The following is a 20886-nucleotide window of genomic DNA, read 5'->3' as shown; positions in this document are numbered from 1 at the left end:
GACTCCGGGGCCCCCAGCGCCGCCTCCCGACGAGCGCACCTCCGGACCCCCCAGTTGCAGCGACAGGGTGAGTGCCATCCTAGGCGAGGGTGGCCTGGAGGGGAGGTGGTCAGAGGTCGAGGGGTGTCGAGAGGGACAAAGGTGGCCCGGCCGAGGCTGGACCGCTAGGTGTCACGGCTCCTGACGGACGCCAGCCGAGTCCCTGACCCCGGGTCTCTGAGCAGTCACCCACCTTTGTTCAGATTCCCATCCGGCTAATGGAGTCCCAAACTCTGCTCTGGCCGCCCCTTAACCGAGCCCTGGGACTGGCGGCCCTCTCTTCGCCGCTCAGTGGGAGCCGGATCTGCCAGCCTTTCTCTAACGGGAATCCGAGGCTTACCGCCCCCTCCCCCCTCCCCTAGTTTGTGGCTCCTGGGAGCATTAGCTGAACGCCCTTTGATCTCTGACCCCTCCCCCTCAGGGCAAAGCCAGCGCACTGCTCCAGGTTCATCTGGAGCCCAAGCATCCTTACAGGTGCTGACGCCCCCAGGAAGGAGCTGAAGGCGGGGTTTCGCCGCTGGCCCTTGCTTTACCCAGTGGGACCGTGGTTCTGATTCAAGAGGCCCGCTCGGTCGGTCTGCAGCTGCTCACACAGATGCTGACCACTGGGGCTGTGGCAGACCCATCCCCACGCCCACTCCCCTTCCATTGTTTCCCCCCACCCCCACCCCAGGTGTGGGGCCAGCCAGTATGCAGGACCTGTTGCCCAGGTGGAGTTAAGTAACTGATGTAACTCCTCTCCTCTCCTGGTCTCCCTTCCCAGGGTCCATTCTGAATCTGCAGGCATTGGGCTAAAGAGGGTGGGGTGGGGGGCATGCATTGTTCCCCACAGTGCCTCGGAGGCCCCAGACCAGAAGCCAGCCCCCATGACCTGCCCCCAGACTGGCCTTACCTCTCTCGAAAGCTGCTCCCTATCCCGAGGTCTCTCCAGCCCTAACTTCTGTGCATCTGACTTTGAGCAGCTCAGGTCCTCATGCCCCTTTCCACTTACCCCAGGAGATCCGCTCACCAGGGTTTCATGTGGTTGAAGAGCAAAGTTGCTGTCCGAATTCATTGGCTCCTGGGTTGAAGCTTTCAGCCAGAAAACACAGTTCTGCCAGACTTCCTGGATGAGAGAGAGGTGTCAGGGTCAGAGCTGAAGCCTCAGGAATGTGGATTACTATGTTTCCCTGGGCTTCTGCCATGGGGCATAGCTGTCCATCCAGCCCGAGATCTTTGCCTGCAGAAGGCTCAAAGGGGGCATTTCTCAGGGCTCTGCATTCTTCCCAACCTTAGGCTCCCCTCCAACCTAATCATGCCATTTGTTGAGTGCTGCTGGTAGTGGGACTGAGCTAGATGGCGTGCTAGGCCTCGATCATACCCTTGATCAGCTAGTCTCCTCCCCACTGACCACTGCCTGCTGGCACATGGCCCTTGGCCTCCTCCTCTTCCCTGCAGGGTCTTGCACGAACCCAGCAGGCTGGGAGCACACATGCTGTGGGCTTCTCCAAGACAAGGCCCATGTCCTCCTCCTGTCTGCATCTCTCAGGTGCCTGATGGATGCTTGCATACAGAGGTGCATAAATATGTCCTGAGCAGTGACGGTCCATGGCCAGGGCAGCTGAGGGACAGGGACTCTCTTAGGGACCCCCTCCCCCTGCACATTTTCCCTAAAGAGATCCCCAAGGACGGAGCTGCACCCACACAGATCCTGAGGAGACCTACAGCTGCTTCTCACTGAGGGCGTTCATGCCTCTGCCTGGGCTGGCTCTGATCTGTGAGCTCTTCAGACCTCGGTGGCCTGATGTCTGACTCCTTTGTTAGCGCAGGGGCAGGAATGAAATCCAGCAGGATCTCCCAGGAGCCACACAATCGGTGATTTCTTTAGTGGGTGTGATGAAAAGAACCTGAGTCGATGCCACCTCAGCTGGCCTAGGGCCAGGACCTGGGGCCTCCCACCATTCAGGAAGCAGCTCCCCTGCCCTGTTAGAGCAGAGTTGGGGGGGGGAGGGTGTCTCAGAGCCTTCTCCAGGGAAAAGCTCAGACAAGATGCCTGAACCCCTTTTACCCTAAACCTAGTGTGGCCAGGCATCCCTGGGCCGACTGAGAGGTACATTCCTGGAAAGCCCACTCAGGGAAGGTGCCCTTAGGCAGTAAGGCTGGTCCCCGCCCCGAGACCCCTGCTAAACTACTGTTTCCACACTCTGAGGCTGTCTTCTTCCCTCAGGTCAACTCTGTAGGGCCTCTTTGCTCTGGGTCTCCAGAGGTGAGATGGGGACTGGGGGAACCTTGCTCTAGCCTGCTTTTCTTTTTCTCCTGGAGCCCAGTGGCAGGTGCTGGTGGGTCAGAACCCTCTGAGATGGGCTGAGTCGTGAGGTGCGATGAAGTGGTGGAAAACGTTTCCATGAGGAGCCAGAGATGGGGGTGGGGGTAGAAGAGAAAAGAGGCCTGGACTGAATGAGAAGATGCCCAGAGAGCCCTTCCACTATGCCAGCCACTGACCGCCCAGGACCATCCACTAAGCCTGCTCCTCACCCAGGGTTCTGGCCTTCAGCCCACCCTGAAAACCACTCCTGCAGCTGGCAGGGGTGCAAGGGTAGCCATCTGGGCAGGCCAGGCAGGGCAGGTGTGGGAGCAGCAGGAGCCGTGCCCTGCAAGGAGCAAGCATGGGCCTTGCCATCTGGTTGCAGGAAGCACTCCTTGGTGGGGCTGGGCCCTTGTCCAGCCTCCAGGCCACACTCTAGCAAAGGGGCTAGAGAAGTGGGCCTTTCCTTGCTTTTGCTCCTGTGTCTCAGCCCCAGATTGGGGTGAAATCTGATCTAATCGGGGGAGAGCGTGGGTATGAGGAAGGGGCCCTGATTGGATGAGGCTCCAGACTGCCTTTGACCATCTGTATAGTATGTCCTTTGCCTGCATCATGCCAAGATGGGCGTGTGTGTGTGTGTGTGTGTGTGTGTGTGTGTGTTGGTGGGTGGGGGAGGGTTGTGGATGTGGACAAGGACAGCCAGCTGCCCAATAGTGAAACCAAGACTCCTGTGCTCAGTACATGGGGGTGGGATGGGGGTGTGCTCCTCGGGTTTGTGAATCTTCAGATACTCTATGCAGGTATTTGAATGTGTAAGTATTTTTCTGGAAAGATTCTTATGGTGGTTTGCAGGCCCCAGAATATTAAGAACTTTCTTCAGGATAGAGACATGCATATACATATCACCAAGGGCTTGGATCCCCCTCCCCGCCACCAGGCCTAAACCTGGATGTGAGTGGACAGAGTAGAGAGAGTCAAGTGAGGACATAGGGACCCTAAAATAGACTGGCTGTGTCTGCCCTGGGGCCAGGAGGTCGGAAGTAGGACCTTCCCTTAGCCTGCGCTCATTGTATATTTGTTGTGGAATTGCCTGACTTCCACCCGGGAGCTGAAAGGGCTGCACTCTGTGGGCAGGCTCAGTCCTTGGCATTTTTAGTTTGTGCGTTTTAATTTTGCTTCAGGTCACTTTTCCTGCTGCGGTCTGCTCTTTGGAGTTGGAGGAGGAAGTCCTGGGAAAGGGAAGGGTCCAGGTCTGGGTTCTTCAATGGACTGCTTAGACCTCTGAGGCAGAGAGACATCTTCCCTGGCCCTCCTGTGGCCTCGGGAGCTGTGCTTTGAGAATGGCAGAGGCCTAGGGTTATGTGACAGGCCTGTCCACGCCGCCCAGCTCTGCCCAGTCGCACTGCGGCACCTGGTCTCCTGCTTACTGGGGGCACGGAACAGCTGGGGAGTCTTGTGGCATCTAAATGGAAGGGGCTGGTTGGACTGAGCCAATCCTGGCCAGCACCTGGCGCTGAGAGGGCTTCCTGCAGCCATAGACCCTCACCATAGAACCCCAGAGACAGTACTGAAAACAGAGGAGGGACCCCCCCCCAAACCCTGCCTGTAGTCAGTCTGTGAGTGCCTCAGAGCCTGGTACCCCATCCCTTAAGGGCTTCCCAGCTCTGCGGAGGCACCTTTCTCTCATGGAGCTTGTTCGGCATCCATCCCTGTGAGGTCCTAAAGCACCCAGGATATCAGCATTTTCATCTTCCATAATATAAGAGCTGGCATTTACTGAGCACCTACGTGGTGCCTGCACCTATGTTGAAGCAGCAGACATGAACCAGAGGACTCCAAAAAAGTTCATTGGGAAAATGTCATTATCTTTTCGCTCTTATTTTTCCATGAGCTTTTAGAAGCCCCCTCCCCTCACCCCTACCCATCCCCACTCACCCCACCTCCGAGGCCAGTATTAGACTAGCTGGTCTTTGCAGCAACCCTGGGGAGAGGATTCTATAACTATCCTCAGCTTGTGTGAAGAAACTAATGTTCCGGGAATGTTCAGTCATGTTTGTGTGGTCTCACAGCTATTAAGTAGCAGAACCAGGGTCCAGGAACCGCCACGCTAGGGGGGCCTCAGCCACCTGTCACCCATGCCCAGCAGAGAGGAGGGGTCTTTGCTGAGAAAGAAGGGGAGGAGGACCCTGGATGAGGGACCTGGTGTGTGTTACGAGCTGCGTTCACCAGGACTGAATGCAGAGAAAGCCAGTACTTGCCACCCGATCCACAGGTGAAGGTGGCCACAGACTGCCTTAGAAAGGGCAGGGGACGCCAGGGTGTGACTTGAATGCTTTGTGAGCACAGCATGACTTTTGTCATTTAAAGGGGGGTCATAACAGATTGAGTTCGTGTGAACGGGTTTCCCAGGCACATAAAACAGAAGCAGGGCATTCCAGTAAGTGGGACCTGCGGGCGCGGAAAGTTTGATCGTGGAGAAGGTAAATAGTATGTATTTTGAATTTACAAGTAGAGGAGAGAGTTGCTGCCTTGCCCAGATACTGGGAAAATCTGAGATTCAGGAGTGCCAAGGTGACAGGCAGTGTGCCCTGGGCAGGCTCCTGCACTCTGAGGCCGCAGTGCCTGAATTTCAGTGATGGTCACCATGTGAGCTGCGTTTATTGAGCAGCCCTGCTGGGTTGGTTAGTGGTTGCAGGCCCCACGCCCTGGGCTGATACCTGCAGGGCCAACCGTTGCGACCACCTGCTGCTCCTGGGGCGAAAGAAAGAATTCCTAGAGTCTCGGAAACCCACAGGGACAGTTGAACGCAGGCCTAGAGACGTGCACTGTGAGTCAGAATTGACTCCATGGCAGTGACAGTGAACATTTCCTGAGCACCGACTCTGTGTCAGGCTTTGGGCTGAGAGCTGTTCTATGCCCACATCAAAAGCAAAGCAAAACAAAAAAGAAATCGCTGCCATTGCGTCCATTCCAACGCAGATCCACTTCACAGGACCACACAGAACTGCCCCACCAGGTTTCCAAGACTGTCAGTTTTTACGTGAGCTGACAGCCCCATCTTTCTGCCTCCCAGTGGTAGGTGGATTGAAGCCAGAGACATTGCAGTTAGTAGGCTAATGCTTAACTCACTGTCCCACCAGGGGACAGCTCCTATGAGCTTATGCGCTCCTATGAGGTAGGTAGGAGCCCTGAGGACATGGTAATGTGTTGGGCTGCTAGCTGGAAGGTCAGCGGTTCTAAACCACCAGTCTTTCTACTCCCACAAAGAGTTAGTCTCAGGAACCCATGTGGGCAGTTCTACCCTTACTATAGGGTCACTACGCATCAGAATCGACTCGATGGCAGAGATTTTTTTTTTTTAAGTGAGATAGGTACTATTATCATCCCCGTTCTACAGAGGAAAAGACAAAGGCTTGGAGACCTTAATTGTGAACTCAGGAAGTGGAGGGAAGGGGAGAGGACTTGCAGAACCAGCATCCTGCAGTGGTGTGCCTCCTCTGAGTCCAGTCAGGGAGCTCAGCCCCCACTTCTGTGTCTGTCTCATGGCCCAGCCTCCTATTTCAGGCTCAGGGGCGGGTTGTATGTGTATATGTGTGTGTGTGTGTTGTGTGTGGGTTGGGGTGGGGGTGGGGGTGGTATTCCAAGTATGGCAGCTGCTTTGGGAAGGGCACAGACTAACTGGAACACATGGGAGAGCTGGGTTCTGGAGGTGCCCTGCTGTACCTCATGCAGGAGGGGCATCTGGTTGGCAGGGGGAATCTGTTGTTTGGTGCCATTCACTCATAGCGACCTCCCTGCCTGGTCCTGCGCCACAGCCGTGCTGTGATGTTTGAGCCCCTCGCTGTAGCCACTGTCAGCCCATCTGGTTCCGGGCTTTTTCCCCAGACTCTCCACTTGACTCGCCCGGCGCCTGGAAGTGTCCCTGGGGCATTAATGCTCTACCAGACGCTGAGCCTAAATAGCAGCCCTGGGTTTTGGTGCCTTCCCTGAAGGCCCTTGGCTGCCAGTTCATCCTTTCTGCCCTGGAGCACAAGAGACTTTGATCACTATTCAAATGTAAATCACCCCAGAGCCGGCTCCTCAGGCCCTTGCGGCTCCCAGGGCAGAGTGTAAAAGGATCTGAGCTCTGTTGATCCAGAGGATGGAGGTTATGGGGAGAAAAAGGCCTTTTCCTGCATCCAATAAATACACCGAGCATCTACTATAGGCCAGGTCCTATGATGGACGTGGGGTATGGCAGTGAGGGGCAGACCGTAAGCAAAACAGCCAATGATAATAAGTCAAAGGTGTCAGAACATAGAGGGACACCTCATCACCACCTCCTCCTCGATTGGCCTGAAAGCCCCAGTGAGTGTCCACCCTGTCAGTCTCCCCAGCTGGCGCCACTGCTCCCAGCTCCCAGCCTGTGGGCGGCTCCTCTGGGCGCCTCAGTCCAGAGAGTGGGATTGGGACATCCTGGAACAGGGTGTGGAGCCAGGAGTGGAACAGAGGAGCCTTTGAGTTGTCCACAGAGCTGCCACCTGTGCGCCCACCGGCACTACCGGTTGGGGCTGAGGAAGCCCATGCTGACCTAGGAGGGGCTGAGAGTCTGGGCACAGGCCCAGCACTGCTGGGCAGGGACGCTTGTCATTCTAGTAGTGCTGACTGAGCTTTGAGAGCGGGGCTGGAGAGGCTCTGTGGAGTGGGGTGTGGGGCTGGGCTTGGGGACTTGGGCCAGCGGCTCTGCTCCCACAGTCGCCCCTGGAGACAGAGGCTCGCTTAGAAAGCTGTCCTCCTGTATGGTCTGGCATCCCACCCAGGATTCACACCTCCTCCCCGTTTTATATGACCTGCTTTAACACGTATTTACCGAGAGTTTCGGACCGCTAACCACAAATCAGTGGTTCTCAACTTGTGGGTCAAGACCCCTTTGAGGGTCAAACGACCCATTCACAGGGTCGCCCAATTCAGAACAGTAGCAAAATGACAGTGATAAAGTAGTAACGAAAATAATGTTATGGTTGGGGGTCACCACAACACGAGGAACTGTATGAAAGGGTCACGGCATTAGGAAGGCTGGGAACCACTGCTTCTCTGGGACAGGGAGAGACTGTTTGCCCCTGTCTCAGAAAGCAAAAGGGGCAGTTAGTGTTTTACTCCGTCGTAAAGGGCCACTATGCATCGGAATTGACTTGCTGTCAGCAACCATGGGTCCTGCCCTCAGGCTAGCAGTCCTGGTGGTGTCATGGGTTACGCGTTGGGAAGCTAATCACAAAGTCAGCAGTTCAAACCCAGCAGCCGCTCCGTGGGAGAAAGATGAGGCTCTGTGCACCCATACAGATCCCTCGGGGCAGTTCTGTTCTCTTCGGGGGTTGGTGGGAGTCAGAATTGACTTGATGGCGGTGAGTTTGATTTGGGGGGTTTTGACCCTTAGGATGGATATTGTGTCGGTAACACAACTTCCCTCCAGTGTGTACAACTCAGCAGGGTGGCGCCTAACTGGAGCTGGTGTGGGGGCAGAAAGACTGTCGAAAGAACCCGATGAGAATCACTACATGCTTGCCTGTCCAGAAGGCAGGGGGTGTGCTCCAGGCCAAGGGAGCGGCGGTGAGGTGAAAACAAAGTGCTTTCCAAATACAGAGTGAGCCAGGGTGGGTAGAGAGGAAAATGGGATTTTTGAAATCCTTTTAACTGTGGGCTTTTTCCTCAAGGCACAAGAGAGCCCACTGCAAGGCTTAAGGACTGTTTGTCCGTGAGCTCAGTTACTGTTGGTGAGCAGCCCTGTGCTGAGAGCCAGGCCGGGCCGACAGTTAACGACAGGCTGCTTTCATGGGCCTCTTGGCTGAGTGGGTGAGGGTGTGGGTGCCAGGTGGCCGGGGAGGGAGCAGTTTGGCGGGGGCTTCCTTTTCTCGACTTTCAGGAAGTATGAGGACGAGGCCTCCAAGGAGAGGGAAGTGGACCCTATGGTCTTGGGTGCTATCCAGTCAAACCTGACGTAGGGCCACCCCAGGTAGGCCACTTACCAAGTGTTGCCCCCAGGAAGCTGCTAGGTGGGTTTGAACTGTCAGCTTTGTGGTTAGCAGGCCGGGGCTTGGCTCTTCTCCTGGGTGATGTGGTAAGAAGTCTTTTTCAAGTTCCCACCGTGAGCCAAGGTGCTTGTTGGAGTGCAGAGACAAAATGACCCGGAACGTTCAGGCTCATGGGTGTCCTGGTGGTAGTGGCCGTTTACAGGGTGGGGAATGGTGGTCGCAGAAGCAGGGAAGGGGCGGGGGCAGGCTCAAAGGTGGGGAGGGGGGTTCTTTTTCCATCTCTGCCTTGCTGGGGGCTGGCGGGTCCCTGGCTCCCAGATCCTGTAGTCAAAGGCAAGGCAGTCACCCCACAGTGACTCCTCCCAGCCCATGGGCTCCCATGGTGCCCATCCTGCCCAGGGCCGTGGCCTTGGCTGAAGTTTAGAGAAAGGCAAGGGTGTGGGCTCGTCATGCTGCAGGCCCGGGAACCAGCACCTGTCACCGCCTGTCAGCCCGGTGCTCTCAAGGCCTGGGCAGACAGGGTGGGCTGGGCTCCATCCTCACCTCAGCAGCGGGGGGGCCCCCCCCTCCCCCACCCCCTAGGAGGGAGCCTGGAGAAAGAGACCATTGTCCTCACCTGCACCCTGCCCACCCACCTGCCCGGAGCACCATGCACTCCTCTCCAGGGTGTGCAGCTTGCGGTTTGCTCAGACGACTGGGAGCTGGGACGGAGGGTGGCCAGGAGCCATCTGTGTGGGAGAGAGGGGCTGCGTGGGAAGTGGAGGTCCAAGGCGCGGCTGTTCCGGGCCCAGTCCTCTTAGTCAAGGGGATTTCCACAGAGCCCAAGTCCTGTCTGTCCGCAGGGCTATCTGTCTCACTAGGCTTCTATCTCCCAGGACAGCCAACATGCCCACTGGCAGCAGCAACACTTTGCCCACAGGGTTTCGATGCTGGCGCCTTCACTCACGTTGCATGGGCTTAGGGTTGTTATTCTGGAAGACTCCATTTCCTCCGAGTGGGGATAATCCCACCTGTTTGACAGGGATGCTGGGAGGGTCGTCAGCAGAACTGGCACAGTGGGTTCGGTCTTTCCTTCCTTGATCAGCATCTGGGGTAATGCCGGTAGGCAGGGGGTGGGCCGATCCTTGGGTTACCTCATTTCCTGCTTGCTCATTGAACTCTTCCAGAATCTTTGTAACCAGGTCTCCGAGTGACTTCATTCCCTCCGCAGAACCACCTGCTGTAGGCTCTTAGCGAACCATGACCACGGCCGCCATGAATCCCAGTGGCTTCACCCTGGCCATTTAGTCCAGGGCAGTGGTTCTCCACCTTCCTCATGCCATCACCCTTTCACACAGTTCCTCATGTGGTGGTGACCCTCAATCATAACATTATTTTTGTTGCTACTTCATAACTGTCATTTTGCTACAGTTCTGAATTGGGCGGCTCCTGTGAAAGGGTTGTTCAACCCCCAAAGGGCTCGAGACCCACAGGTTGAGAACCATTGGTCTAGGGGAAAGCCCAGAGGCAATACAGTTCACAGAAAGGCAACCTGGTAAAGGGGAAATCCCTGCAAAGGAAGAGCCAGCGTGACCCCAGGCAGACTGAGACTGGCCTGTCCACATAAGCAAGCCTCCCCCTGAGCAACTTACCCAGGGGGAGCAGAGTGACCTCTCAGATGCCTGACGCCTCCTCTCTCCACTCCGAACCCACAGCTGGCGATCCTAGAAGACTATGCAGACCCGTTTGACGTGCAGGAGACTGGTGAAGGTCCAGCAGGACCCTCCGGAGCACCAGAGAAGGTTCCCGAAAATGATGGCTACATGGAACCGTACGAAGCCCAGAAGATGATGGCTGGTGAGTGAAGGAGCCAGGGAGGTCCTCGCTGAGGCTCGAAGTCTGCAGAGCCAGCTCGGACTCGCACATCGAAGGACTGATTCCTTGACCCCGAGTTTCTGGCAGATGTGGAGAAAGACTTCCTTGTGCCCGTGGGGAGGGGAGCCACTGCCTTCCAGGAGCTGTGTGACTTGTGGCGTCCAAGATCCAAGTCAGCAGGGCAGGCCACCCTACAAAGGGTCAGATATCATTTGGGGGATGAATTGGGAAGGGCAAGATAGCTGTAGGGACTTGGAGGTGTGGGGTGGGGTTTAGGGTGTATGTGTGTGTATGTATGTGTGCGTGAGATCCCAAAAGAAAATCCCTAGCTTCGAGCTAGGTAGTGTGTTTGAAACAATGTGCTGTCAGAGTGGGACAATGTGGACCAACTACAGGACCCAGGGGTGGGGGGTGGGGGGCAGGCCACTCGATTCATGGAGGAGAAAGAGCCAGAATGGTTTCTCTGTGTGGGGCGGTCAATCTGCGAAAGAGCGTGAGCACCCACTGGCTGACCAGATCAGCTGTTCTTCCTCTTGGAAGAGGTGGGCGAGGGGGCCCAGAGAGCAGTTAGCAGCGTGGAATGGAGGTTGCCCCCAGCAGTAATCTGGAGATGTGGCATTGAGGGCGACAGTCGTCAGGTTCTGTCAACACACAGATGGCATTTGAAGAATGACAGCAGGCCGAGCCCAAGGAAAACAGTGGAGAGATCCCACAGGGTGGCTACCCCACTGGAGGCACTGGGCCGTGGGTCCTACGAGGTCTATGCATACATACCCCAGAATGGTATGTGAAACGTTCAGGGCACATTTGCCCGGGGAGCAGGCCCACGGCTTTTATTAGATTTGTGTTGGGAGTCCCCAGGAAGAGAATCAGTAGGTTTCGGGAGAGGAAGACTGCATGATGTCAGAGTGAAATACCTTGGATGCATTTGGCTAGAAAGATTGATGCAAGCCATGAGCCTGGGCAAGTAGTTCAAGGAGTAGAGGCGGAAGGACAGGAATAAGATCTTGGCCTTGAGGAACAGAGGTCAAGAACGGATCCAGAGAGAGACCACTTGGGGGTGATTCGAGAAGAGGGCAGTCCATGTAAGTAATTCATCAAAGGGGAGTTTCAAGGGCAGGGTAGCGAACAGCGTCTGAGCGGCTTTCTGATGGCAGCAAGGAGGAAATGGACCAAGCCCTGCCTCAGCGTCCTAAATGTGTATGATTCCACTCCACAACTCATACTGGGCAATGCAGAAGCCTGCTCCACACCCCCTCCCCCGTCTTCCCGGCCTCTAACTGTCCCTGTGTCCCTTGGATCCTCTCTCAGAACCCCAGCTGTGTCTGGGGTCAGGCCTGGCGACATGTGGCTGCTGGACCTTCTGCACAGCCCGCGGCATCTCCCCTGACTGACTGAGGCTCGGCTCCCTGCTGGCAGAGCTGCCAGAAGAGTGCACTCCGGCAGCCACCGTGCTAGGGCGAGCTCCCAGCTTGCCCTTCCCGCCTTTTGCCCCGCAGAGATCCGGGGCTCCAAGGAGACGGCTGCTCAGCCCCTGCCTCTGTACGACACACCCTACGAACCAGAGGAGGAGGGGGCCACCCCAGAGGGGGAGGGGGCCCCCTGGCCCTGGGAGTCCCGCCTGCCAGAGGATGATGAGAGGCCCCCTGAGGAGTACGACCAGCCGTGGGAGTGGAAGAAGGAACGAATTTCCAAAGCCTTTGCAGGTGAGACCCTGGGTGAGGCATGGCAGGGCCCTGAGCGAGACTGGGGCTCGTGCACGAACCGGACCTCAGGCCTGGGGAGGGGAGCGGAGTTCTATGCCCACCGAGTGGCGAGTCCGGTACTGTGGGTACGGCGCTGTGGTGCTCAGCCAGGGAACGGGGCACTGGGGAGGAGGAAGGCTTGTCCCTCGGAGGCTGAAAAGCCTGGGCCCCCTTCTGTCTTTTTTTGGGTGGACTAGATCTATTTTAAAATAAAGATACTTCACAATCAAATTGCAAAAACCGATAATGTGTGTTAAATATATCCGTGTTTAATAAAAGAGGCTTTGCACACTTCCAGCAATGCGAACAGCTGTGTGTGTGTGTAGCCTTTTAAGATAACAGCCCTGAATCTGAGGGCTTTGTCTCCAGTGGTAGGGTCTGCTGGAGCAGAGATGGGGGAGCGGACGGATGTGTGAGGCATGGGAACTGGTGGGGAGAGGGAAGCTGCGTGGAAGCCCGCTGGTTGCTGACAGAGGATGAGATTTCCCAGGTCACTCACAGCCACACCAGTGTCACCCTCACCAATGGAGGTCCAGGTGGTCTGAGTGATGGGGGGTGGAGTGAGCGCTGCAGGTACAGAGAGAGAGCTTTGGCTCCCTGGACTCAGGGAATGTTAAAGAACTTCAGTGCCTTGAGTCCTCATTCCCCCTCCCCCAGGCTGCCTCCCCTCTCCATAAGCCAAGAAGACCCAGCTCTGGGCTCGGGCCTCCTCCACCCACCCTGGCAGCCAGAGCGGGAAACCCACAGCTTTCTCGTTTTTCTTCCTGTAACCTGCACACGATTGAGGATGAGCCGTTTATCTCCCGAAGTCTCCTTGGAGAATCAATACTGTTTGGATTGCTTAATGGGAAAATCTATGCTCGTCATTAGGAAGCCTCGTTAGCGGCCTGGCAGCCGCGGGCGGCATCACTGTTCTAATTGTCGAGGCTCGGGCTAGGAGCAGGGGTGGGCATTGTTAAAATTCAATAAAACATCTGTCCCCACTTTGAGTATTCCTGCCCACCTGGAGCAGGGGCTGTCCGTCCCCCTTCTCACTGCCCACAAGTGCCCAAGGTGCGGGGGAGAAGGAAAAGGGTGGGGGGGCAGACTGGAGGTCCCAGGAGGCTGTGGGAACCTGGGGGTGGTGCTGGGAAGTGGGGAAGCTCCCCGCCTTTCTTTCCCTCAGGGCTCCACTGGGCCCTGGTGATGGTGAGGGCACAGAAGGGGCGGCATGGGGCTGTCTCTCTCTCTCAGCTCTCTGCCTGACCCCCCACCGTTTGACATGCCAGCCTGCTGAGCTCAGGGCTGGCTGTGCCTGGCCCTCTGAGAGCCCTCTACTGCCCCCTGCCCCACCTCCTTTCTAGGCTGTCTTGTGTCCTGGCTGAGTTTTGGTGTCTCAACCTCTGCCTTTCTCTGTCTCTGTCACTGTCTCTCTCCTCCCTGTTACTGGCTCCAGTTGACATTAAGGTCATCAAAGACCTACCTTGGCCTCCGCCCGTGGGACAGCTGGACAGCAGCCCCTCCCTGCCCGACGGGGACAGGGACATCTCCGGTCCAGCCTCACCCCTCCCTGAGCCCAACCTGGAGGACGGCAGCGGTGGGTTCTGCGGGGTCTTCCAGCCAGGGTGTTGTGGCCGGACACCTCAGGCCCTGTGGTGGGCTTGGGCTGGAGGTGGGGCAGGGTGTGGAGGACCCAGGCAGAATCGCCCCTGGCCCTAAGGAAGAGGGGCGAGACAAAGTGCACACACCCCAGCTATCTTTCCCACAGAAAATTCACTACTCCCAATTCACTGGAGAAGAGCTTTAGCAGTGCAGGAGACCTGGTGCCACAGTGGTTAGGTGCCAGGGCTACTGCAAGGTCAACAGTTCGAAACCACCAGCCTCTGAGGGAGATGGGATGGTTTCCACTCCCAGAAAGTTAGTCTCAGAAACCCACAGGGGCAGTTCTACCCTGTCCTCTTGGGGCACCATGAGTCAGCATCACCTCGATGGCAGTGAGCTTGGTTTTTAGCATCGTGGGGGTGATGCCAGCACAGGAAGTGCCGAACTCCTCAGAGCAAAGGGGTGGATTGGTGGTCTGGGCTTCAGAGCAAGACAGCCCTGGAGTCCTCATCGTCTTTGAGCGCGTGTGTGTGTGTGTGTGTGTGTGTGTGTGTGTGTGTGTACACCCATGTTCGCATGCTTTTGCAAGTGTGAGCTGACGTTTGGAACATAGGAGATGGAGGGTCTCGGTTAGGGGTGAGCTACGCAGTTAGCAAGGTCAGCCTGGGCTAGCTTGTGCGTCTGTGCTAATCTGTCGTGAGGGTTCACATGACTTGCCCGGTAGCTCGTGCTTACCTGGCTTACTAAGTGCTCAGTCCCTGTCGGGCTAAGTAAATAGGCAGAGAGGCTTTGGTTCCGGAAGAAGGGGTTGTGGGAGGGTTGGAGAGCCACACCTGAAAGCGTGACTCCTGGCATGGTGGGAAATTGTGAGCAGATTAGCAAGGGAGCACAAGGAAACCTGTGCTGTCCTTGCTTATTGGGTAATCTGACAGCCGTCTCTGTCCCCTTTGAGTTGAGTGTGTGCCTGGTCAGGGAGGGCAGAGCCAGCTGCTTCTGCTGGCCTCCTCGGGAGGGGCAGGGGAGCCTGTGGGCAGTGGACTTGGGGGAGGGACAGGCCCCCTGTCGTCTTTGGGCAGGAATAGCCTGTCAGGATGGCACCAAGGGGAATCGGATAATTGTTCTCCGATCAATAAGTCATTTCTGCAGAATGGCTTGGCAGGGTGATTTGGAGAACGGTAATGAACTCTGAGGAGGAGAAAGAAACAATATTATCAGGCTGCAGCCACCCTGCTGGGGGGAGGGTGGGGGACTAGGAGGCGGCAGTTGGCTGCTGCTGAGGGAGAAGACGCTTCAGTGGTCTCCCTTGTCGTTCTTCTCCCCTGGCCTTTTGGGGGGCGGGGGCCTGGGAGCTGCTGGGTAGCACAGGAGGCATCAAGCTCCCTTCCCCGCCCCCGCCCCCCTCCCGCCAGGGATGGGTCCAGGATTGTGTTCCAAGAGTCAAGTCAAGCCCATGAGCATGCCCTGCCCTTCTGGAATGTTCCTTTGGCTCCTTTCAATGCTAACAGGAAATGGGGATGAGGTACTGACCATTCAGTAGCACTGTAGCATGGGGGTTGTCAGAATCCCTGACTGGTATGTCCCCCACAGCCCAGTTTGAAGGATCGGAGAAGAGTTGCTTGTCACCTGGCCGGGAGGAGAAGGGGAGGCTACCTCCCCGGCTCTCTGCAGGGAACCCCAAGTCAGTCAAGCCCCTAAGCATGGAGCCCAGCAGCCCTCTGGGGGAGTGGACAGACCCAGTGCTGCCTCTGGAAAACCAGGTGTGAGTGTCCGTGTCCAGCTGGGGACTCCCCTGCGCCTCCCTTTCCCCTCTTGGCACTGGCCTGCCCGCTTGCAGGGTGGACCCAGAATGGGTGGGCCTGGGTGGCAAGGGGCCCAGCAGAGATGCCCTTCCCTCTTGCCCTCAGATGGTACCACGGGGCCATCAGCCGCACCGATGCCGAGAACCTGCTTCGGCTGTGCAAAGAGGCCAGCTACCTGGTGCGAAACAGCGAGACCAGCAAGAATGACTTCTCTCTCTCCCTCAAGTGAGTGTGGGTAGGAGGACGGAGGGCGCCCCGTCATTCCCCAGTGGCCAGCTAAGCTGAACCAGTCTCAGACCCTGTGAGCTCTTCAGGCTCATTTGGACACTAGGGATCCAAGATCTGCCACTCAGTCCTTGCTCTCAAGGAACTTGGAATTCATTGAGGAGGACAGATGTCACAACATGAGAAAGATTCTGTGTGACCTTGGGATCCCTTTAATGTCTCTAGACCTTGGTCTTCTTATAAAATGGGGCCTAATACTGTATTCTTTATAGAGAACCCCCAAAACCAAATACACTGCCATCGAGTCAGTGCTGACTCATAGCAACCCCCTGTGGGTTTCCAAGACTGTAACTGTTTACAGTAGAAAGCCCAGTCTTTCTCCCTTGGAGATGCTGGTGGGTTCAAGCTGCCACCCATCCCTGTCACAGCAGCCCAACTCTTAACCACTCCACCACTGGGGTTCCTTCCTTATCGAGGAGCTAATGTATGGGAAGCACTTCTCGTGGTGCTTAGTAAACAGTACATAGCACCGCGGGCCTGGGTGCTAGTGGCTAACAGGAATTTCAAAGAGTCCTTGAAGAGATGGCGAGCCAGGGGCCTTTCTTCCCACCTACCTGCTCCTGGTAGTCACATAGACACAGGCCGGCGTGGACTCCCAGTTTTAGCTGGTAGCAGTCAGAACACCCTGGAGTTCTGACTGCTATAGCTTACACCCATGGGAGGTCACCTATTAGAGAGGTGTGAATATTCACCTACCCCCATCAGTACTGGAGCATCTCCACCATGTTTCTTCACATTCACTGGGGGCAGAGCCCTGGTGGCAAAGTGGCTTATGCCCCACAGGTTCAGCAGTTCCAAATCACCTGGGGAGAAAGATGAGGCTTCCTACTCCTGTTAAGATTTACAGTCTCAGAAACCCATAGCAGTGGTTCTGCTCTATCCTGTAGGGGTCTCAGAGTCAGAGCCAACTCTGTGAGGTGTGTGTGTGTTTTTTAGTATACCGCTTCAAACGGCTGGTCTATGAAAATTTGACACTGCCGAACAGTTAGCCCAACTGCTATGGGTGGAAATGGACCAGGGACAAGGCATTTGAAGTGTTTTTCTTTCTTTTTTTAACTGATCCATCTGGGTAGTAATTATTCAACTTCACCAAAAAGATCATGGGGAAAAGTGCCAAGCTACATACAATTAAGAAACTCAGTCCTAAGTTATTCATTTAATAAAACTAGCTGTGACCCTGGGCAGATCATTGAACCATTCTGGGTCTCAAGAAGCCCTGGTAGGTCAGTGGTCAAGCTAGAAAGGTCTTTGGGTGTTTTTTTTTTTAATCATTTTATTAGGGGGCTCATGAAAGGTCCTTGGTTTGAAGCCACTAGCTGTTCCTCAGGAGTTAACAAGTCTGAGAGTCTGCTCCCGTGGCGAGGACAGCCTAGGAAAGACCTGCTGAGCAGGCCTACTGTCCTCTCTGTATTGCCATTATAAATCAGAATCCATCTAGTCACAACACAGTAGCCACAACTCTGGGTCCTGGTTGCTCCACCTGTAAAATAAGTTCCTGGACCTCCCCCTCACCCCCCAAAATGTTTTCTTTTGGCGCTTACACTCTCCTGGAGTCTGAAGCATTATTAAACCAAAGGGCCACTTAAGAAAAATTTATTTGTCAAAATTTTGGTTTACCTAACTTCGGGGATGCATATTGTTTCAAATGTTATAGTTAAGATGTATTTACCATGTAGAGAAAACATAGACACCGTCTCCAAACCCGCAATCACTAAACAAGATCAATCTGATTTTTATAGCCTGAAAGTGGATTTCAAAGAGGTACCCTGTCATGTTAGGAAAGGCCGCTCATCCAGCTGGGTGGAGCCAGGTTAGTCTTCTAAGCAAAGGAAGGGCCTGGTTCCCTGGGCTGAGCCTAAGGGTGGCCCTGCCTTAAGCCTGGGGGTAAAATGGGGAGGCAGGCCTGGGAGGGGCTTGAATGTGGGTTTCAGCCTAGGCTGTTCAGCCCTCCAGGCTTCTGTCTGCCAGAGCCTCGTTTGCATATAAATGGCTTCTCTGAAATACAATTATGGTTTCTTCTCTCTGTGTAATGGAAGGGCTTTCACTGGTAATTAAACAGCTTCCTCAAAAAGCCAAGCCAATGGCCCTGAGTGCATCTGGTCCCACCCTGTCCGCAGGGAAGAATCTTGGGAGGCTCTGACTACGTCTTAATGGGCTCTTGGGACTTTGTCCCAGGAGGTCAGGAAGCATGGATAATTCCTTCCAGGGGTGCCTATTGTACAGAGATTGGGGCTGGGTTCTCTGAGCACTGACCACTTGTTGCCCTTCTTAGCCAAGAAGATATGGGATAATGTGCGGTTTTTCAGGAGAGGTGGGTCCCCCCACAGTGAACTGTGGGAAGGGAGGAGCACCCTGGAGAGGTTCCACATTGCTGCCCACAGCCTTGGACCTGGGCCTTGGTGCAGGGCAGGCAGGCAGGGGAGGGTGACCACTCACTCACTGCCTCCTCATTCCAACCCACTTAGGACTCAGTCTACACATTGTCCTCAGGCTCTTACCCCCGCCACCCCCACCCCCACCCCCGTGCTCATTGCCAGCCCCAGCCCTTATCTCAGACCTGCAGAAGTACGGCTGGCCTCACACCCCAACACACTTACATCCAGACCCAGAGCAGGAAAGTCAGGTAGAGAGCCACCAGTCTAACTCAGGCTTCAGCTCATGCCACCCCCACCCCCCGCCCCTCACTTCCCGCTGCCCTGGGAGAAGCAGGTTGGAGCTAGGGGCTTGACTGCCCTTTCCTCCCCTCTTCCTCTCTCCAGTCTCCCACCCTTCTCACTTTGCAGCCTAGTGAAGTGGGTTCACACAGCTCCTTGTCCTGCGAAGGAGGTTTGGTACCCTCATCTCTCTTGGGAATCAGACTGAACTGAGTTCAAATCCTGATTTTGGTTCCTCACTAACAAGACATGTACCTCAGGGCAGAGGCAACCCCCTGTCCTAAGCCTACCTCCCCCCACCAGCCTCTAAGCCCTGTACTTGCCCCCCAGGTAGATGATTTCCCATTACAACAGCTTCTTCTGGACTATGAGTTTGACCCAAGGCCAGGAGACCACGCTGTGGTGGTTGAGACATACACGGGCCTTCCTGGTAGCCCACCCCCATGCCCTCTCTAAGGTGGATGGTGCCTGGACACAGGAGGTGGTCCTATCTCACATACTCGGAGCTCTGGGCAGCAGGGCCTTTGCCTGTGGGCAGGGCCAGGCACGTAGGTTGATTTCTTGGACTGCAGCAGGGAGATGGGGGGAGGCAGTGGAGCATGGCCTCTCTGAGGGAGGGAGGGGGGACTGAGCTGCAGTCTGAGAGCTGATGATGTCATTGCAGGCTGAAGGGTGGGATAGATAAAAAGGGGCTTGGCCCAAAGCCCAGACAGCAAGAGGATGAAGGAATATCCCAGGAGGAGGCAGCTGAGCTGCCCAAGAATTGGGAAGGGGGGCTGAGGGGCTTCCTGAGCAGCCCACCCCCATCCGATTCTCAAGGGAGATCCTTAAGTGCTCCCTAGCATAGCCTAATTGTCATGTCTCCCCACCAAGATTCCTACAAAGGGTGTGGCTCCACATGAATCACCAGGACCCCCCCCCACCAGGTGTCCTCCCAGGTAGTTCAGGGATGGTGGGGGGAAGCCAGCTGTGGCCACTAGGCTGAAGGACAGGGGAGCCTGCCTCTCAGTAGGTGTGCAGGTTGCTCCAGGTTCCACCTGCCCACACACATTCTGGGCACACCTAGGGCCCTCGGCTCACAAAGGCCCCCTCCCCCTCTTCCCTGCTTTCTGACCATCCTTCCCGGCCCACTCTCAGCGGCTTTGAGGGGTGAGGGGTGAAACCTTGGCGTCACTGGCCGGCCCGCGGGGGTGGGGTGGCTACAGAGAGCGCCCACTCACCAGCCTCTCCTTTTCTTTTGCCAGGAGCAGCCAGGGCTTCCTGCACATGAAGCTGTCCCGGACCAAGGAACACAAGTATGTGCTGGGCCAGAACAGCCCGCCCTTCAGCAGCGTCCCAGAAATCGTGCACCACTACACCAGCCACAAGCTGCCCATTAAGGGGGCTGAGCACATGTCGCTGCTCTACCCCGTGGCCATCCGGACATTGTAGATGTGTGGGGCTTCACCACCCCCCTCCGCGCCCACCCCGAACCGTGACAGACCTGGGCCTCGACCCCTGGCGGAGGGCTGTGCGTTATTTCCTGTGGACATGCCCTCGACCTCGCAAACCCATCTCCCCCTTCATGCCCTCGGATGCAGTGGAAGGCTGAGATTCCTTAATTTATTCCAAAGGGGAAGGGCCATGGGTTTGTGGCCTTAGGGGTGGCCGTGACTGAGTGTGGAGAGAATTCTGGCTACCCCCATCCCCCCCCACCCCCCTCCTGGGCAGAGGGCTCGAACCAAGGGAGGAGTTTAAGCGGGGCAACTTCAACCCCACTACAGCCCTAAGGCAGAGGGGACGCCCCCCTCCCCACTGCTCTTGGTCTTCCCCTCCATCCCGTGTCAATGCCGGGTGGCGCAGGACGCAAGCGCACACTGAGCGCTCTGGCCATCTCCGCCCCGCCCGCGCCCACCCCCCGCGTCTGCTGGGGGGGGTGGGGGGGATGGCGTGGCAGGGTGGGAAGCAGGGTGAGGGCGCGTGCCTGAGCGTTCCCCCGTGCAGTCCCGGGCCAGAGGCAATCAAAGGCGGCCCCGCCAGGCACGGCCCCCGCCTCCGCCTCCAGCGCCGCCCCCGGTCCCCGGGGAGGGAGCACAGATTCTGTTTATAAATCCGCTTCCGAGCCGACACCCGGCGGCTGTGAAAAGCACTTTCGAAGCAACGAGTTCCTTTCTTTGACGAGATGTCAAAACATCCCCCATCGCTCGGGGCCCCGGCGCAAGCGCGTCTTCCCAAGAGCGCGCCCAGTTTCCTGCCAAGCGCCATTTGTCTGGGAGGAGGGGAGGCGGCCGAGACAAAGGGGCGGCGCGCCGGGCGGCAGGAAGCCGGCGTTCCTGGCACGCGGGGAGCAGCGCGCCGGCGGGGCGGGACCGGACGCAGGCCCTGGGCTCGTCTTTTATCCCCATGCAGGAGGGCGGGGGTGGCTGGGGCTGGCGGCCGTTCTCCCGGGACTGGGGACCTGCGCGGCCGGGCGTGTTCGCCCCCTGCCGGCCGCGCCGAGAGCCGCATGCTCGGGGTCACAGCCCGCCTGGGACCCCACCTCTGGGGCCAGCCGAGGCCGCTAGGGCCCCCTCCTCCCCTGCCCTGGGAAATCACGTGACGGCCCGTTTCAGAAGCTACCCTCGCCATCCCTAATGAGTCAATCAAAGGATTTGTGAA

The 20886-nt window shown here is 56.7% G+C and overlaps 1 protein-coding gene across 2 annotated transcripts; it reads left to right on the top strand.

Moving 5' to 3' along the window:
- Positions 1-6: 6 nt before the first annotated feature.
- Positions 7-20385, top strand: SHF (Src homology 2 domain containing F). 2 transcript variants are annotated; one of them, XM_045286506.1, is made up of 7 exons: positions 7-67; positions 10026-10167; positions 11685-11891; positions 13366-13506; positions 15099-15270; positions 15416-15535; positions 19494-20385. In XM_045286506.1, exons 2-7 carry the CDS (start codon positions 10134-10136, stop codon positions 19678-19680), a joined length of 861 nt encoding a protein of 286 aa, XP_045142441.1. In that variant the 5' UTR covers positions 7-67; positions 10026-10133; the 3' UTR covers positions 19681-20385. The 2 variants fall into 2 exon arrangements, with proteins under 2 accessions (XP_045142441.1, XP_004709463.1); XM_004709406.3 differs by lacking the exon at positions 13366-13506.
- The last annotated feature ends 501 nt before the right edge of the window (positions 20386-20886 follow it).

The sequence above is a fragment of the Echinops telfairi genome, unplaced genomic scaffold (assembly GCF_000313985.2).
Source record: "Echinops telfairi isolate 266 unplaced genomic scaffold, ASM31398v2 ScPeMD7_8;HRSCAF=38, whole genome shotgun sequence".
NCBI classification, from domain to species: domain Eukaryota; kingdom Metazoa; phylum Chordata; class Mammalia; order Afrosoricida; family Tenrecidae; genus Echinops; species Echinops telfairi.
Note: the sequence above shows the minus strand (reverse complement) of the source record. Positions and strands in the feature narration are given on the sequence as shown.

Coding starts and splice junctions, on each gene's coding strand:
- SHF (XM_045286506.1), top strand. CDS start 10,134: ATGGAACCGTACGAAGCCCAGAAGATGATGGCTG. Junction 15,271..15,415: donor CTGCCTCTGGAAAACCAGGT/GTGAGTGTCCGT, acceptor TCTTGCCCTCAG/ATGGTACCACGGGGCCATCA. Junction 15,536..19,493: donor GACTTCTCTCTCTCCCTCAA/GTGAGTGTGGGT, acceptor TTCTTTTGCCAG/GAGCAGCCAGGGCTTCCTGC.